This window comes from Nyctereutes procyonoides, unplaced genomic scaffold (genome assembly GCF_905146905.1).
Source record: "Nyctereutes procyonoides isolate TBG_1078 unplaced genomic scaffold, NYPRO_anot_genome, whole genome shotgun sequence".
NCBI classification, from domain to species: Eukaryota; Metazoa; Chordata; class Mammalia; order Carnivora; family Canidae; genus Nyctereutes; species Nyctereutes procyonoides.
In genome coordinates, this window is record NW_026575044.1 from 28,593,835 (window position 1) to 28,614,509 (window position 20,675).

Here is a 20,675-nt window from a genome sequence, read left to right on the forward strand (position 1 = left end):
TGTATGTATATGTATATGGTACACACTGATAATGTTGATGTGCACATTGAATTGTTATTTTTTTCTCTTTTTAACATATATATTTATTTCAGATGCTTTGGATTTTCTTAGAATTTAGAATTGGAGAAAACATAATGTACCGAGAGAGAGGGCATGCCGCCGGGAGAAGTCTATGTGGCTGATTGCCCAGAGGCCTCGCAGGGTGGCATTTCCTTGCTGAATTAATGAAGAGCTAGTGCTACTCAGTAGACCCAGACATGATCAGACCTTTTGTAAAGGAAGGACACCAAAATCACCTTGACCTGACCTATGGATCAGAATGCCAATTTGTTAGTCTACTAGAATGTTCCAGTCCCCTAACCATAGCAACTTCTTTGCTGATACCAAGATGTCATTTATGAAGCCAAGGTAACTCTTCCTATTCAAAGAAGCTATTTTCTCAAGTCTGAGTTACTTCATATAAATCCCGGTTCTGGTGTATATAATACTGGGATACATTCTTTAACTGCTCTGTGCCTCAATTTCTCAATCTGTAAAATTCAATGAATCCTGGGACAGGTGGTGATAAAGTTGAAGGGAATGAACAAATATAAAGAATAATTACCTGGAACCGAAATAGCACTACAAGTACAGCTACTGCTAATTATTATATTAATGCTAAACCTTCAGATCAGACATTTACAAACTAAAGTCAAACCTGGTGATTTTGATTAAATACTTGCAATATGTATGTCACAGCAGGTTCCTCAGGCTGTTCTGCCTACATAAGTATACGACTGGCCGAAAATCAGTTCTCCTACAGGAGTTTGCTTCAGTGAAATGGCTACAGCAAAATATTTTAGGATTTGGATTAAGTTAGTTTTTGACAGGCTTTGATGAATTGGGCTTTTGGAAAACAGGCCTTTGGGTAATTTCACCACTCAGTGAACTGGCTTTTGGCAAATGGATCTTGCACATTTGTACTTAGAACTTCTTTTTGTATTATGATGTATATTCACTTGTAAGGAAAGAAGGGATGTGATAAAACTTGCTCTCAGTAAATGTGGATTTTCAATATAGCCATGTAAGCTTGTCAATTATTAGAATCCATCCTGCTTGTCAACGACAATTTTTTGGTTAAGGTTTTCATACTGCATCCGAAGATTTTTTTCTTATAATATTTTATTAGGTCATTTATTTTTAGACTCAAAACACATATTTCTCCATATGTTATATTTTGTGATTTGACTTTTTCTAGGAAGTTTTTTTTACTAATTAAAAAAATACATTTTTCATTATTTTGGATAATTCCCCAACTATATCCTTCCTAAACATGTTATTTTACCTTTTAAATCTGCCTGTACATAGATACATTGTTTGATTTTTCACAAGTTTTGAAATTCCTTAAAGGGAGAAATTATTACATTATTTGTTATTTCAAGGATCTATAAATATGTAACATGTTTTACTGAGTTCTGTAAAAGCTTACTTACTTGCTAAACTCTAATTGACCCTGTAGATAAAATGGTCACTATTTGAATGTTATATTTTATGATGCTTGATGATATTTTAAAACCATTTTCAGGATGAAAGTTCAATAGAAAGTGATGAATTTGATATGAGTGATTCAACGCGGATGTCAGCTGTGAACTCTGATCTTAGCTCCAATCTTGAGGAAAGAATGCAAAGTCCTCAGGCTCTTCATGGCCAGCAAGATGGTAAGCCTTTCAAACTGAACAAATAAAACAACAAAAACCTGAGTCAGAGTCAGAATGTATTAAAACAACCATCTTATTCTCTTGTGCCAGTTTTTAATGTTTCTACAGGGACTTTTTCTGTATTTTCAGGTTCTATTATCCACTTTCATTATTTTTGGATTCAAGTACTTTGTTCAAAAGTAGGGTGACAGACTGATTTATAAACAGATGTTAATTATAAAAATCAAGCTTGCCCACGTTTTGCTCCCTGAATACAAAACGTGTTGTGTCAGTGTAGTTTTGGTTTCTGTGATGTTTCCTAGCTTTGCTTTCTTGAGCTATAATAATTAAGCATTTAAAAATGATCAAAAGAGTAATTTGGATGTTTGAATTTTCCTAAAAGACAAAATTGTAATTAAAAAACAATTTTTATAAAAGGAAAGTTTTATCAAAGTGATTTTGCTGGGTAAGAAGATTTTTTTATATAAATTTATTTTTTATTGGTGTTCAATTTGCCAACATATAGAATAATACCCAGTGCTCATCCCGTCAAGTGCCCCCCTCAGTGCCCGTCACCCATTCACCCCCACCCCCCGCCCTCCTCCCCTTCCACCACCCCTAGTTCATTTCCCAGAGTTAGGAGTCTTTATGTTCTGTCTCCCTTTCTGATATTTCCCAAACATTTCTTCTCCCTTCCCTTATATTCCCTTTCACTATTATTTATATTCCCCAAAAGAATGAGAACATATAATGTTTGTCCTTCTCCAATTGACTCATTTCACTCAGCGCAATACCCTCCAGTTCCATCCACTTCGAAGCAAATGGTGGGTATTTGTCGTTTCTAATGGCTGAGTAATATTCCATTGTATACATAAACCACATCTTCTTTATCCATTCATCTTTCGATGGACACCGAGGCCACAGTTTGGCTATTGTGGACATTGCTGCTATAAACATCGGGGTGCAGGTGTCCCAGTGTTTCATTGCATCTGTGTCTTTGGGGCAAATCCCCAGCAGTGCAATTGCTGGGTCATAGGGCAGGTCTATTTTTAACTCTTTGAGGAACCTCCACACAGTTTTCCAGAGTGGCTGCACCAGTTGGGTAAGAAGATTTTTGCTGGGATTTTGAGTTACTTTATTCAGCTGTAAAGGGGAAAAAAATCATTATCTCTTATTCTTGGGTCTATTGACAATTCCTGAATTTCCAATTGTTCTTGATAGGAAGAAAATTACATATATAAAGAAAGTAGACTGGACAGTTAGTTTTTTAGGTCTACTATTTGTACAGATCTTTAAAAATTATCTTTGTAGATTTCTATCTTTGTAAGTATAGAATTATGTATGAAAGTTAAATTTGAACCTTACTATGGTAATTGTGAGTGAAAATGAAAGGTAATAAATAGAAGGCAAATGGCCAGTTTTATTCAACATTAGTTTGTTGTTCCTGTAATTAACAAGTTTACATGACTATTTTTTTGACTGAAGTTTTGTGTCTACATCTGTAGGTAGGGAAATGAAACTTTTTTCTTGCTTTCTCTGACACTTGCTATTAAAAACTGGTTGTAAAAGATTGCTGCATTTCTAGCTTCTGTTAGTGATCTGTTTTTGCTGTCAAGATATAAGAAATCCCTAGTCTGGGTGACGGACACTGAGGTGGGCACTTGATGGGATGAGCACTGAGTGTTATTCTATATGTTGGCAAACTGAACACCAATAAAAAATAAATTTATAAAAAAAAGAAAAAAAAAAAGAAATCCCTAGTTCTAAGTGTACCAAAAGTTCAAAACACATGGTGGCAAGGGTGTTTCTTTTTCACACTTCAGATTAATCTAAAAGATATTGGTGTCCTTGGCATGAATTACAAGGAAGGAGGAGTGCATAGATCAGTTGGCTTTTTTTGTTATTGTTGTTGTTGTTGTTGTTATTTATTTATTTATTTATTTATTTATTTATTTTGATCGGTTGGGTTTAAAAAACATCTCACCCACTAGAGTAGCATAGCTATTGGGATAAAAAGGATATTTACTTGCATAATTTCTAAGAATGAAATTTTTCTGGTTTGGTTATCTTTTTTCTTTTATAATATGAGTGGACATCTTTACTCATATTTTTTATTGGAAATTGTTTAGCACTGACATCCTAGAATAACAGAAATATATATCAGTGATATATTTTTCACTCCATTTGTATTTATTCGTGTGTTTTGTTTATTTGTACCACCCTCTTTTTTAGTCTATAATTCTGGAGAATGCAAGAGGCTGTGTCCTATGATGGAAGTTCACGGTTTTCTTGTTTGAAGTCGTCAGTTGAGGATCTTTGGCTAGGGATTAGCTAATGTGATACAAATTTACATTGATTTTAATAAAATTCAATGGAATAATTTCAAATATTAATTACTCTGAAGGGAAAGTACTTTTTCATCATATATGGATGTATGCCTCAAGGATAGGGACATATCTTGTCATTTCTTCTGTAGTCTAAGCCTAAGTCTTGCCTAAGTCTTCCCTTGTATAAATGCCTTTTCCACACATTTCTCACTGAGTTTTCTTTTGCGAGCCCTTCTTTTCTTCTCCTACATACAAGTCTGCTGTAATGAAAGTCATCTTTAGAAAGCCTCCAATGATCCCATTGTGACCTTAAATTCAGTGTCCCATTTCTCTCCACCATTCCCACAACATATTTTCCAGCAAAACTCATTTGAAAAGTTGTCTCATTATCTCTGCTTTCTCCCCTCTACTTTTTCTGCTCATCTCTGGTAGGCTTTCATCCTTGCCACTTCACATTGGAGAGCCCTAGAGTGCAGCCTTCAACTCTTTCCTCCCCTATGTTCACTCTCATGTAGATGATCACATGGAATCATGTAACTTTTAATGCCATTTACACCCTGAAGAATCCTAAATTTATTTCTCCAAGCCCTGGTATCTTTCTTGAGTTCAGGACTATCTCCCCCCAGAAACCTAAATTTTAATATTCTTTAGAAGATTTATCATTGTATGAAATATTATATTTCTTATTTATTAGCTGTTTCTCTTCTAAAATACAACTGCTATATTAATGAATAGATCTTATGCTTTTGATTTTCCTCAGTTGCTCCATTAGAGGTGGTTCTTACTTGCCCCATTATTTAAAAAATGAAAATATAATTTTATCATCATTATTTGACACATAAGCTTTACCTATTCTTTTAACCTTTCAAAAAATTTCTCCTTTCCCTTGACAGTAGCATTATCCTAGGTAATCTGCATTAACGAACTACTGTATCATTCTATTTTCCTTATACTTATACACACATATACACACATGAGCACACCCAGGCATACACACAAACATATGTACATACTCAGAAGATTTTATCATTCTTTTGTAAAAATAAGTTTATATTGTTTACACAATTCTGTATCTTGTTTTTCTCATACAATGTCACCTTTTGTTTAGAGCTTCCTATATACTAATATATATATGTATATTATAAAAACGCATACATATATATATGTGAGTGTGTGTATGTGTATAAAATGGTGAGCAAAGACATGGTCCCTACCTTCATGTAATATACAATCTAAAGGAATAAAAGTATACATGATATCACTCACATTTGAATACTTTTCATCTAACCAATGTGGGGAAATTCCAGTCTCTATAAAAATAATAATTCATAGTAGTAAAACTTGTAGTTTGTATCTATCTTCCTTAAATAGTGAAGACTCTGAGTGCTAGACATATACTGGATCTAGGGTGTATTACTTTCTTGTACATGGTGTACATTGATATTTGAGAGACTAGGGACTTGTGATATAACAAATCCAATTTTGGGTGGGCAGTCCACATGCAGCATCAACCTAGAATAGTCTAGTCCAAAACTTCTCAACTTGGGCACTACGGACACAGCATCATTGTTGTGGGGGATGTTCTGTGTCTTGTAGGGTGTTTCACAGTGTCTCTGGCCTCAACTCAGTACGTTAGTATTAAAATCTGTCTCCCAGATTGTAACAACCAGAAATGTCTCAGACATGGCAAATGTCCCATGGGGGTTATAGCTCCCTAAGTTGAGAACAACTTGTATAGACAGAGAAGGAGGGTCTGGGTAAGAATCCAGTAAGATGGAGATTAAAGAGACCCAATGAAGAGGAGTTTAGAAGTGAAGATTGGAGAAGAGTCTAGGAAGTTCATTCAGTCCACTTTCTGATTTAATGAAAGTGTTCTATATTCATGCTGTCTAATACCATAGTCACTGCCATGCTGCAGCTGTTGAGTACTTGAAATATTGCTCGTACAACTGAGGGACTAATGTTAATTTTCATTTGATTTAATTTTAATTAATGTTAATGTTAATTTAAATAGTTGCATGTGGATGGTGGCCACTGTATCAGATGTGGAGTCTAGAATATTGTTTTACTCTGACTTGGCAGTTAAATGCCTTTCTCTGTAGCCATGGGTTTGATGTATCTAAAATCTTTAGAGAAATTGTTGGTGAAACTCATATTTTAATAGTCAGCTGGAACCCCAGCTTAATATATGAATAATATAACATTTTAAATATTATTTCTTTTTTTATTTTTTTTAGATTTTATTTATTTATTCGTGGGAGACATGGTGGGGGCGGGGAGAGAGGCAGAGACACAGGCAGAGGGAGAAGTAGGCTCCATGCAGGGAGCCTGACGTGGGACTTGACCCCGGTTCTCCAGGATCATGCCCTGGGCTGAAGGCAGTGCTAAACTGCTGAGCCCCCCAGGCTGCCCACATTTTAAATTTTAAATTAAAAGGTTCTATTTTCTTTAATACTAAGTGATTAATTTATTATTGTAAAGAAATTGAAATATTGTGATTTTTAGAAATCCTTCCCTATAATTATAACACAGGTAGGTATAACAATGTTTTTGTTAGGCATCATATAAAATGGAGAGCTAAAAATTCCTTTTTAAAGTTTTTTTTTCCTCACTGTGCTTATGAAAGATTTTCAATCTAATCAATACCAAGGGAAGAAATATAAATTCATTCGAGGGATACATGTATACTGTGTGTGTTGGAGAAAAAGAGGAAAAGAAGAGAAATATCTTGCCTCTTGACATCAGGCTAGATAATTAGGTAAAGGTCAAGAAGACACAAATCAGAATGAAGAATTTAGAAAAGGGAAAAATTGATGTATAATATTCAGCTTCTTTTGTTTATTTTAAGCTTATAATGCTTCTCTAAGTCAACAAAATATAAAGGTAAAAATGTGAAAAATCTCTGAATCTTAGCATAGTAAGTATTTAACCTATTTTACCTTTAAAATACTGAGATATAATTGACATATAACATCATATTAGTCTATGGTATATGACATAATGGCTCACTATAGGTATTTATTGTGAAATGATCACAGTAAGTCTAGTTAACATGCATCACCATACATAGTTACATTTTTTCTTGTCATGAGAACTTTTAGAATCTTCTCTTTTAGCAACTTTGAAATATATAATACAGAATTATTAATTATAGTGACCATGATGTAAATTATATCTCTAGAATTTATTTATTTTATAACTGGAAGCTTGTATCTTTTAGCCACCTTCACCCGATTTTGAGTAAAATATATTAAGCTATGTAAAACTTTTTTGCAGACTTCAAGTAATACCTGTAAGCTAAAATCACTTAAAGATTGAATAATCACTTGAGTTAATCATAAAGTAGGAGGTTCTTGGAGCTATCATGAAATATATCGTGAAATATAAGTAGCTAATTGTGAAAGAGGCTCCCTTATGCAATGGCTGTGGTTTACAGAATTCCAAAAGGCATTCCTGATCAAAGAGCTTGAAAGAGCTCTTTATTCAAGTGTTCATCAATTTGTGTCTTGTTCTACCATCCATTTAAATGGATTATAAGTAGAAATGGGCTCACGTAGGTTTCTTTGAATCCAGATTCTAGAAATTTGTGGGAACATGCCATAGCTCAAAAAATATTTTTTTCCTAATTATTTATTTTATTCTCAATTCTCAAAATTCTCCAAACAGCTGATTTGTTTGTTGTTGTTGTCTGAAGTTAAAGGATGTCTGGCAAAATAAAAGTGTCACATTTAGAGAAAGACTTGAAAGTTTCAGTTCAAAATAAACATTCAACTTCATTTGATAGTATACTTTTCTAAGAGACATTTTACTTTTCTGAATTCATACTATGTTGTATACTATTGATAGCTTTGCAAGAGAATATTTGTACTTTATTAGTCTCAAAAATATTAGATAATCAGCAGAGGATTTCTGTTTTTTTTTTTAAGTCACAACAAATTGTTGTATTTTTCCCCTTTGCCCTTTTTTTTAAAGATTATAAGAGTACAAAGGGAAGTTGAGATACCTCCTTTAACTCTGCATATTATCAGCTTTTAAAATAAGGAATTGCAATAGAAAAAAATATATATGTGTAATTTTAAAAATTATTTTGTTCATGACATTACAGAATATTTTGCTCTTGGGAGCATGTCCCCAGATTGTCTCTCAACTCAGTAGAGATTTTTTTTTATAATAGTTTTTTGTTTTGTTTTGTTTTGTTTTGTTTGCAGTATTTGGTACTTCATTCATGTGTCAAACAATGACTTCTTTATGCATTTGAAACCTTAACAAACAGCATCTTATGTGCCATCTAAAGGATTGTAATATTTAAAAATAAAAAAGAGGGAAAAGGACTTGAGAATTAAGAACTCTTTTAATGAGTTCATTAATACTTCAGGGTCTACACATGATGGATGGAAAAAACTACTTAAGACAACTTTTTCTTTCAAAAATATGTTTGGTAATTCTATCATCATGAGAAATGCATAGTTCATTTACATAGTTTAAAAATCTCCCCCTTTCTGCATATTTATATTCTAGAAATGTTTTAATATGCTTCAATTGGTCAGACCATTTTTGAGAAACAGAAAAAATTGAATTGGAACTTGGTTAACCTGCATATAAATATTAAACTACAACATATATATAATGTATATTATATGTAGTATATACGCATACATACACACACAATCATGTTTAATTATAGAAACTGAAGAATTTTAGGTTTTAGATCATGGCTGAAAACAGGAAAATTGTTTACCATAAATATCACTTTAGTGGAAAATATTTTATAGGTTATAAATATCTTATAGGTTAATTAAATAATAGGTAAATATTCTGCATTCTAATCATTTGAATTGCATATCTTTGAGTAAAATCATAACTTTCCTTTAAAAACCTGGCTTTCAGGATCCAAAACGTCAGAAGACAGTTTCTGAAAGTCAGAAAAGTATCTTGTTTTCAATTGTTAGAAAAAAAAATTGAATCCCACTGATGTCCACTTAGTCTTTCAAAGTCTAGTTTGTTTAGAACAAATGACTAGAACAAATAAATATCCCTCTCTAGAATCTAGGATTAAATTTCTATTTCCAGGAATGCAGTTATTTTATTTGGTAACACTAGTCTAGAACACTTTCCCTTTATAATAATCCATAGTGTACTGACTTCCAAAGTGTTAGTAACAAACCCATTGAAACAACATTTCCATGTGAAATACTTTTCCAAGATTCTTTGAGCCCCTTTGGATTCTGTAATGGAGAGCTTTGCTTCTTGCTATGACATATGATACAGCAGTAACCCCCTAGAAGGAAGCATATTTGGGAGCTAGTTAGCCAAAAAGGAGGCAAATGTCCTATTCAGATGTAAAATTTAGTAAGTACGTTATTTAGAGCCTTGAACATACTTAGGTAAGGGTAAGTAGTGAGAGACCCAATATTTCATTATTCATTCAACAAATACTTGTTGAACCCAAGAATGAGCTACACAATGGGATTATAAGCATGAACATGACATGTAAACTTTACCTCATGAAATTGCCATATAGGTTTAACCTAATAGTTCAAGCTCTAAAATAAATTAGAACATGAAGAGTATGAAAAAGCAAACTGTTTTTGAAGTTGAGATTTCTGTTTCAGAACAATGATGTATACACATGCGCATTGTGTATAGCTTGACTCAGACATTTGTAAAATGACCATAAATAGCCCTGTTTTAAGTGAAAACAGAAAGGAGTAAATTTAAAAATAATAAATTAGTTGTGAGATAAGTAACTGAATAAAGAGATATAGTAGTGGGAGTTTTACTTTTCTTCCATCCTAATTTAGATTTTTTAAAAAATATTTTATTTATATACTTGAGAGAGAGAGACAGAGAGACAGAGCATGAGCTGCGGGAGGGGCTGAGAGAGAGGGAGAAGCAGACCCCCCCACGGAGCAGGGAGGCCATGCGGGGCTCAATCCCAGGACCCTGGGATCAGGACCTAAACGAGTGAGCTGAAGGCAGAACTTAACTGACTGAGCCACGTAGGCACCCCGTCCTAATTTAGATTATATACTGAGTTGGCAGCACAGATTCCTACCTGAGGAATATAACTAAAAAGCAAAACAAAACCCACAGCAGATTCATGGGACCACTTCAAATGGGATGACTAAGACAATCATGTGGAAAAGGCATGGAGCCAGTGTTCCAGAACATACTTTTATACTTTTCACATTTGTACCTGGCAGTTCTGGAGTGTCAAGATGGCAACAGTCTCAAGAGTATCGAGTCAACGTGGATATGGTCACGCTCAATGCTATTTTTGGCCACTCTTACCTTCTGAGTGAGGATTGATATCCATGGGTTTCAATTAATGCTGTTTTCTTAGTTATGACAATTGTTGTGTACTGCAATTTTTTAATACTTCTGAAAATGTTCCTCCACTCATCTACTAAATTTTACAATCTGTTTGCAGTCTTTTTTATCTGAGTACTGCACACATTTGGATTTAATTTTAGAACATACAGAAACACACACATTGCATTCTAACTGCTGTATAAATGTGAATAAAATTTTATTAAAAGTATGTTTGTAACTAAAATTGCATCTAATTTAGCCAAATGGAATAGTTTCAAGTAATTATTAAAGCATATAAACCAGCAATAAAAGCAATTACTATTCACCATTTAATTTAGTTGAAAAATCTAATAAAACATGTTTTTAATAAAAATTATGTAAAACAGTATACTTAATACAAAATTAAATTTAGTAGTTAATTTTTTTATGATGGTGAGTTTTAATTAGAAAAGCTATTAAAATTTTTTTTATGCAGAACACCAAATTCCCTATTGATGTAATGTTGTCTTGTGTAAGTGACTTTCTTTGTTCCAAAACTTTGTTTTCTTTTAGTAGTTTCTAATTGTTTAGGAAATTTTGCATAAAGCAAAAAATAGTTAAAAGGATTCTTTTATATAAATGTAATAAAATATTTGACTTCCCGAATTGAATCTGTTCTTGATGGTATTCTCAATTTTTAAGTTGCATGCACTTGTGGGATTAAAATACCGAAGAATGATACAATGCTGTTAGTTTTTCAAGTTGTTCTAATGCCAAATTTAAAAACAATTTACATGATAAACATTTAATTAATTATTCTGCGTTGAGGTGGTTACACCGATAAAGGTTTTAGAAAGCTTTCTCTTCATGGCAGTTCTATAAAAAATAGATTATGATTTTCAGAAATATAAAATATCTTTATACATAATATAAGGAAGATAGAGAATTAGGTGGAATGTTTCTATGAATTGGAGGAATTTCAATTGCTAGATTCTTTTAAATATTATGTGTGCATGTGTGTGTGTGTGTGTGTGTGTGTGTGTGTATGTTTAATCATTTGAAATTGTTTTTAGGCAGTTACTCTATTTCCAAAAGCAGAAGAATAGCAGTGGGGCTTACATGTAAAATATAAGTATGGAAAAAAGATGCATAGTTATGCATTTACTTTAAATGATTTTGTAAGGGATATTTTCTTATATTTAGGGTGATCATATTTAAAAGTTTACTTTTATCTTGAATTAAAATTCTGCTTCTTGATACTTTACTGGTATTATATAAGTGATTTTTCATATAAGTGAGTACTTGTTTAGAAATTTAGTTTATTGATTTCAGTCTAAAGCTTGCTGTGCATTCCAGACACCAATCCAATCTTAGCTAGTTCCTGGACCTCTGGAAAATTAAGGGAAATTGGCTAGCTTCCAGTCTTGATTTGGAGAGTCTAATCTGATCAGTGAAGGATGTCAGATTAATTTGGAATTTTAATTCTGGGTTAATTCTTTGTTTTGAAGTATTATTCTTTTGCTTTGTCATGATCTTTCTGGCAGTGTTCACTAGACCATGAATGATTACATGGATCCAACATTCAATTTTTTAGCACCTCCAGGGGATGCCAAAATTCTGGTAGGACCAAGTAGCAGATACTAGACCCTTTGTTCTTGCATATTGAGTTTTGTCTGTCTGATAATGCATAAATAAAGTAAGAATGCACATGATACCAAAGAGATGTTAGAAAGTGCATATATTATGAATATTTATTAAAATAAATTTTGAACTTATAAGTTCATGTATCCAGTTATTTTATAGAATCAGAACTGCTTGAAATTTATCAATTTGAATGTTTAATTGGTTTTTTTCCCCAAAATTTGTGTTTGTTTTTACTGCCACCTGGCTAACCTTTGTAAATTCTTACTGTAAAGTCAACACCATGCTGTGTTTCTTTACAACTTTCTTGTGGGTAAGCATGGGTCATCTAGCTACTACTTAAAAACAAACAAACTAACAAAAAAAAAAAAAACCAAAAAACAGCTTTAGCCTTTAGATAAAAATAATTTCAAGGTTGAATAATTTCAGGGCTTTGAAGCTGGTGTTGCATACGAATGGTACAGAAAGATAAAGCAGTTACAAAATGGTGCTAAATTGACTATAAAAATTTTATTTACTAGGTTTACAGAGATCATAATTAGATGATAATTCATGAAGGAAAGAATAGTCAGAGGCTATTGAAGAAAAACAATGGAAAGGATACTTCATTATAAATTTATAGTATAATTGTTTTCTTATCACTCTTTTATTTGACTGGGAACACCTGCAGGCAGGAACAGTACATCATCTGCATCCTTGCACCCTGTCTTTGGAGCCAAGAACAGTGTTTGACTATTATAAGATGTAGTCTTTGAATTGAAATAGCGTTTGAAATTTCTTCCCCATCTGCTTGCTTCTGAGGTGGAAGTTCACTCAACTCTTAGACTTAGTCTTTCTTGCCAAAAAAGAGATAGGCAGTTGATTTCCTTGCCCATGAATGAATATTTTGTCCTTTTCGCATCTCACTTTGGGGTTTCTGATGCTTATTGCTGTCTCCCTCATCTACAGCCCAACCCATTGAAGGAGCAATGGAATAAAAAAGTAGCTTGGAAATCTTCAAGCGAAGTCATTAAGGAGGCAGCAGGAAGACACTCTTAAGTTTAAATCTTGACACCTGATTTCTCATACCAGCTCTTCCAGTAACTAGTTTTGTGGCCTTACTTAAGAATTATTAACACCTTGGGGCAACCATTTCTACATCTGTAAATGGGAAGGAAGCTCAGATAACCTCTAAGATTTATTCTAGTCCTAGAACACTCTGAGTGTTCACCCTTTTAGGATTCTCTTTCTCATCTATAATGTTTTCTGTTGTTTTCATCCTGACAAAACACTTTCCTTTAAAAAATAAGTGGGACTCTATTGTTTTATTTTTTTTAAAGAATTATTTATTTGAGAGATAGAGAGTGTGTACATGCATGTGTGAGTGTGAGCCAGGGGAGGGACAGAGGAAGAAGGAGAGAGAATCTCAAAAAGACTCCCCATTGAACATGGAGCCTGACTCGGGGCTCAATCTTGCTACCCTGAGATCATGACCTGAGCCAAAATCAAGAGTCAGATGCTTAACCTACTGAGCCATCCAGGGGCTCCTTTATCATTTTCTTTCTTTCTTTTTTTTGCTTTTATCATTTTCTATATATCCTTAAACTACTCTAAGTATTTTATCAGGCTAGAGGAAGGGATTAAAGAATAATGGAGACACCGTCATCCTTCTCCCAACTGGCCATTCCCGTCTTTAAAGAGCCATTTCATTTATTTTTTTTAGTTTTTATATAAATTCCAGTTAGTTAACACACAGTGTAATATTAGTTTCAGCCATCTTAATTCCAGGGTGTTTATATTTATATATTACATTATATTTATATGTAATATATACTATATATAATAATTTATATATTACATTTTATATATTACATTTTAATTCCAGGGTGTGTGTGTGTGTGTATGTGTGTATATATATATATATATATATATATATATATAGAGAGAGAGAGAGAGAGAGAGAGAGAGAGAGCATTAGGAAACCAGGGTGATTACTGAAGGAGCAGACTTCCCACTTTCCCTCCAATCTTGACTACAAGATATTCCAGAATTATTTTCTGTCTTGTTTTTGCTGCCAATCTTCCATGCTTTTGGTAAGAAACTACAGTCAACACAGAGGCTGGTAGATATTACCAATATGTGAAATTAATTCTCCTCTCTTTCCCCCTCTTCTTTATGAACATCATGCTTAAGAACCCTTATTCCTTCCTGAATATATGTATATAGAATTTGCATATTTATGTATGAGTGGTTATGTGTGTGTTTAGAGAGAGAAACAAAGGGGGGAGAGAATGGCTGTGTGTGTGTGTGTGTGTGTGTGTGTGCAAGGGATGAGAGAGTGAGGGAGGGACAGAGAGAAAGGGAGGAGGATTTAGGTTTAGTAGTTTCAACAATTATGATTATTATATTCTTTGAAGCACTTTTCATAAAATTTATCCTGAGCTCCTAAGGTACTGGAGGGTTTCTTAGAATTTCCTTTAACAGCAGCATCACTGAAGCTTTGACAACCTTCAATGTCTATATACATTTCAGAAACTTTGAGATTTTTGGCAGTCAAGTATCAATCAGCACATCTCTCAGTCTGGGGATTTATTTCACTAACATATCATTATTGCTACTGCATAATAACATCTTAGAGAATACATTCTAGCTTCATACAGAATAAAAAACACAACCCATCACTGCTTAGCTCTGTCTTTATTCAAATCTATGATAAAGCAATCAAGAAAAATCAGATTAGAATTATAGGTACAGGGGAGGGTTAGTACACTGAACAATGATGCCAGGGTTCTAAATTGGGCTCAGTGAGAACATACTTACTTAACGCATGTCAACGACATCAGCAGTTTGTTTATCTAAAATGTGATGTGCATAATTCTATTTTTGGATCGATGAGAAACATCTAGTCTCTCATCTTAATTTAACCATCTAAAATCAAATTGTTGTAAGATATTTCCAGCAGAAAGTGATGATAGGTGGTGACAAGAACTGCCTTGATTGCTTACTGTATGCCAGGCACTGCCCAAGAATTAACTTTTCAGATTTTCGCAACAATCCTATGAGGTACAAACTGTTATTGTTTTTATGGTATAGATGAGGACACTGAGGCTACATAACTAGTCTGTCATTATCTAACTGCAAAGTGGTAGAAGCAAGGTCAGAACATAGATCTGGAGCCTATGTCTTTAAAGATTGGTTTTTAAGTTGCCACAAGCCCACCTCTCTAACCATTGCATTTATCATGTTCTGTAGCCTAGGCTTGCTTACGCACATTATTTTATGCCATGCATGCTCAACTATATCATCATGTTTTTATTTTTTGAACAGGGAATTAATATTGGGGTTCATATTTTAGTATTGCCTGTGCTTTTACAACTGTCTATAATAGCTACTTGTAGATGTTTTCTTGTACTTTCCTACTTTCATGCATGTATCTTCTTTGCTTCTGCATTGTTATAAAGGAATTAAAATATTCTTTCTAGCCATTGTAATCTATTGGTTTTATATAGCTTTCTAAAAGGAGTAACAAACTTAAAATGTTTATTTCTATAACACCTCTTGACAATAATTGTTCTGTTTTTAAAATTCACATTTCCTTTTATCTGTTAAATACGTAATTGACTTTTGATGATTTCTTTCATTTCCCCCTATTCTTCCCTTTTTGGAAAGGACAATAAGAAATTATGATTGACCTCCTCTAGTGCATTCATTATTTCATATCTTCTCATTTTACTTTACTGTGCTTTATTCTAAATAATAAGAGCAAGCTTTCGGAGAAGGGGGAAAAAACCACTTTTCATTCATGACTATCCACTCATGCCAATAATGATTTATCTTATAAGCTTTTTTGGGGAAACATTTCAGTTTTGCTTTGTGTGACTAACAATAAAGTGTACACTTTTTGATGAAGAGTACCATTTTTCTACATAAAGCATCCAGATGAATAGGCTATTTTTAAATATCAATCATACAGGGTGCATATCTTAACATACTTTATAGCAATAATACATTAATCTAATAAAGGCATTTTTGAAAGACTGTTAAAGGGTGCATAAATGTGGAAATTATACAGATTAAATTGGGTAAACTTATATAATAATGGTACATTCAGCCATACCTAAATGTGAATAAATTAAAAAAAATAAAACATCAAACTTCAAAAGGCTTTTAGTATTATAAATTGAAATCTCTTGCATTTGTGAAAAGAATACAACTAGATCAGTAAAGGTTACTAAATGCTCATGAGATATTGTGGCTTTGAGAATATATATTGAGTGAATTGAAGGTTAATAGAGCCAGTTACCACTTGGGTATATTTTTTGTCTAGTGATTAAAAATGTCCCTCCATGTTCATAGGGCTTGTCAACTGGCCAATCTATAAATAGACTGGCTTTTGCATTTGCATCTATAGATAAGAACCCATTCATATTTTCTTAAAAAGAAGACCATAAAATGTTATTCTGGAAATGAAACTTTTGTAAACAAATTAAGTATTTTGACTACCTTTTGAAAATGTTTTGTACCCCATCATGGTGATATTATAATAATGTCATTCAGTTTAATAATCAAAATGATTGGGCACCTGGGTGGCTCAGTCGATTAAGCATCTTTCTTTGGCTCAGGTCATGATCCCAGGGTCCTGTGATTGAGCCCCACATTGGGCTCCCTGCTCAGTGGAGAGCCTGCTTCTCCTTCACCCTCTGCTGCTCCCCCTGCTTGTGCTCCCTCACTCTCTTGCTCTGTCAAATAAATAAAATCTTTAAAATAATGATCAGAATGGTTTATTGGGTCACATATTATTCTCATTTCAAAATTAAACCCTGTCTTTTGTTTTCTTTCCATTAAACTATTCTTTTTTGTTACTAAAAATAATGTTTTGCCTTGTTAAGCAAGTATTTACTAAGAATTCTTTATAAGGCAGATTCCAAGCCATTATGAAAGATGACAGTGGACAAGGATGTGGTACAATGGACAGTGGTGGGCTAGAGTTCACAGGACCAAAGCATAGATCCCAGTTCTGTGATATAACATGTCCTGATGCATTCCATTTCACATACGTTAACCTAAAGGTCCTCCATTTTAAGGTAATATTTGCCTTCTTAACCTCACAGAATCTATGACAGAAACCAATAAGATAATATGGCTATTCACAAATATTGATTGACCACCTTCTATATGCCAGAACTATAAAAAGTGCTTGAAATTTGGCAGTGGGCAAAATAAAAAAAGACCCAGACTATTAATATTGATGTATAGTCTGGTAGTGTGGGAACATAAGAGTAAATTTGTGATTACAAATTATGACAACCACTCTGAATGGAAGGAGCCACATGAGAGAGAATAACAGTGGCGCTGATTTTACCTGGCCATGGGAGAGCTAGAAATGCCTCTTAGAAAAAGTGACATAGGTCCAGAAGGTGAAAAACAGTTCACAGGTGAAGAAAAGCATAAGAACACCTTGGACAGAAGCCTGCATGTGCAAAATAATGTGCTTTATAAATTGTTAGTTATAATGGGGCCATATTTTGATATTAAACTATGTATGCTTGGTTTTTCAAATTCTTTTACTTCTGCTCACTACATCTCCTTTTAAGCAGAGTCCAGGGCTTTTCAAATGAACTGCCCTTAGGCTAAGCATGTTACATAAAGAATAAAGAATCAATTGTTTGGTTTTTGAGTACTTAAGTCGATATTTTAAAATTAATAGCATAGATATGCATCTTTAAAAGCAATGACTTTGACCGGTGAGATCCAAACATAGAATAGAATTCTAAGAAATTGGCTTTAAATAGAAGCAAAAGCCTAGAGGCCTGGATGAATAAATTAGAGAAAGGACAAGAATGCATAATAAGAACTTTTTTCCTCCCCAAAGAAGTTAACCTTCCTACTGTATGTGGGAAAGAGCAATTTAGAGAGATGAGCTGCATGGTTCTCTGAAAAAAGCCTAGTGGCCATGGCCAGGGCAGTGGAGTAATTGGAATATTCTTGAAGGATAAAAGAACAGAGTTCTACACCCAGGGTATTGTTAGGGTAGCCACAAACCTCATAGAGAGATGCCCTGTGTCCAACATGGCATCTGAAGAGTGCAGTACTTAGCATGAGGCACTTAGGTGATAGGCTAAGGGAAAATCTCACTGATGCCCTGGCTAGCATGGTTGGGGTAAGGTGGCAGGAAGAAGCAGCCAAGAGGTCTAATGAACTTTAAGAATCTCCGAGATTGAGTGGACCAAGTCCCAAATCTACTGTTTGGAAGCTCTGGCAGAGGTATGGTTATCATTAGCAGATTCCACAAGGATAGGCATCTGATGAGGTTACTCTTCCATGCAGGACGAGGAGGACAGAATAAGTTGGCCTCCTTTTCTTTCTCAGGCTTCCAAGCTTCATTCACTATCATGTCACTGATATTCCTAAAGGAGAAGGAAAAGGAGTGCTGGTGGTTAGAATCCTGAGAAGTTTACAAGGCAGAGTAGTTCTACAAAAAAAAAAAAAAAAAAAAAAAAAAAAAAAAAAAAAAGTTTTTCACTGGAATGACCAAGCATCCTTCATGGGCCATATATTTCCCTACCTGACGAGCAGTGGGGCAATAAAGTGAATTCAGTTAAAAAAGGAAGATGCGCCTTTTTGTACACTTGAATTGGTGACCATGTCAATTTAAACCAGTTCTACATGGAATATAGATATTGAGAGTGATCATCATTAAATTTGGGGCAGAGCTTAGAAGTTAACATTCTAGGGATCCCTGGGTGGTGCAGCGGTTTGGCACCTGCCGTTGGCCCAGGGCGCGATCCTGGAGACCCGGGATCGAGTCCCACGTCGGGCTCCCGGTGCATGGAGCCTGCTTCTCCCTCTGACTGTCTCTGCCTCTCTCTCTCTCTCTCTCTGTGACTATCATAAATAAATAAAAAGAAAAAAAAGAAAAAAAAAGAAGTTAACATTCTAAAGTAGCTTCACAGTTATCTTAAATTTATCATCCTGAGCAATATTCTTCCTTTTTTAATGCCTTCTAGGAAATTGGAAAGCAGGTCCATTTTGTACCTACATTCTTTTATAAGTAATCAGTAGGCATTTCAGAAATCCACCTCCGAAGCAAAAAATCTTTTAGAACTATGCTATTTTGATCCCAAGTGAGTAATTCTTTTATATTGGCTTATTGTGATATATACATGGTTGGCTTGACCATGACTTATTAAATGGTTTATCTTCTACACTTACCTATTCGAGATGAATTATAATATGTAGCAAAGGAATATCTTCTTGTAAGAAGTAATTTTTTTTCTTTTTTCTTTCTTTCTTTCTTTCTTTTTTTTTTTTTGCTAAAGTGATGTCATTGACACTATGTGTCATTGGCTCCTGAGAGTCATTCTATAGCCACATCTAATGTCACCTAAAGAATGCTGCTGCTTGAAGACATCCTTTGCTGTACCAATTGTCTTTATTAATCAGTGGCAAAAGCCATCATTAACAAGAATGACTTAAATTTGGGAAAATGAAATTAACTTCATCTGAGACTTTTCACTTTCAATTAGAATACAATTTAGGTCTGTCTACCTGATGCAATTTTCTGTGACCTCATCAATTGCTGAGTGGTTTATGTCCATCATCCTTCAAAACTGGCATTTATTTCATTTTAATATAAAGAAAAACCATGTTATTTATTGTCTCCCTTGCAAGTAAAATCATGTATTCATAGCTCACAGGTTTAAATTTAGACTAAACATCTTTGCTTAAGAAAATGTAACATTTCAGTTATCTGAGATGAAAAAAAAATAACACATGTGCATTGAATTTCTCTTTTCATGGAAATTATTTTACAGTCAGAAGGTAAACCTCTGGGTTTAGAAACCTATAAAGGCATTTTTAAATAGAATATTTTTAGTGATAGTTTGTGGCCAACCTACTTTGGAAGTTAGTTTTATTTTTTTAATTATTTTGTTTTTCTAGAGATATGAACAGATATTTGCTACTGTTTACACTGTTGCCATTGAAGGTAATATCCTGGAACCCTTGAACATTTTTTGTTTCATGCTGAAAGAGGCAGTAATGGAAAATAGTAAAATCACCAGTTACTCTAATAACCACTAGAGGTCTACTGATATCAAATTTCTGCCAACATTCTTCATTTCTACAAATATTTAATTTCATGTGAATTAAATTTCCTCTTTCTTGTTATATCTTTTTTTCTGTGAACTTTAATTCCACTTAAAATTGATGGTATTTGACAGTTTGGATGGGGATTATTTTTGTTTGCGTGTTTATGTTTTGTTTTTTGTTTTCCTTTCAAGTTTAAATACTATATCAGACTATTAACTATTTTAGGAATAGTTAACTTTTAAATGGTTGGTATGTATTGGGTACTTTATATAAACACACATATGTGTGTATACATGTATGTGTGTGTATATATATATAAATATCCTATGTGTGTATATATGATAACATTAGTTTTAAAATTTGTCTTACTTTTCATTCAGTAGATTATATGAATTCCATTTGATTCTAAGGCAAGAATTTACTGCCTGATGTTACACATTTTCACACTGACTTGTGAGTACACCTTCAGGGGATTTGCAGTGTGCATACACATTAAACATAAGGAGAGTTTACCATTCAGGGACTCATGCTGTAGTCAGTTATGTTCCTAAAAATAGATGGCTTCTATTTTGTTAGAAACAAGTGTTACTAGGCACCATTTTGTAGAAAATTTGTGTCTAAGGACCCTGGAAGCATTACATATTGTTGTTCTTTTCAAATAATTTTCCAT

The 20,675-nt window shown here is 33.6% G+C and overlaps 1 protein-coding gene across 2 annotated transcripts in view; it reads left to right on the forward strand.

The window, feature by feature from the left end:
* NOL4 (nucleolar protein 4) overlaps nt 1–20,675 on the forward strand; it is a 400,678-nt gene that overhangs the window by 127,142 nt on the left and 252,861 nt on the right. For both annotated transcript variants that reach the window (XM_055324042.1, XM_055324043.1), the window contains exon 5: nt 1,565–1,697. In XM_055324042.1, the coding sequence (XP_055180017.1) occupies nt 1,565–1,697 (133 nt within the window). The remainder of the gene's footprint in view (nt 1–1,564; nt 1,698–20,675) is intronic.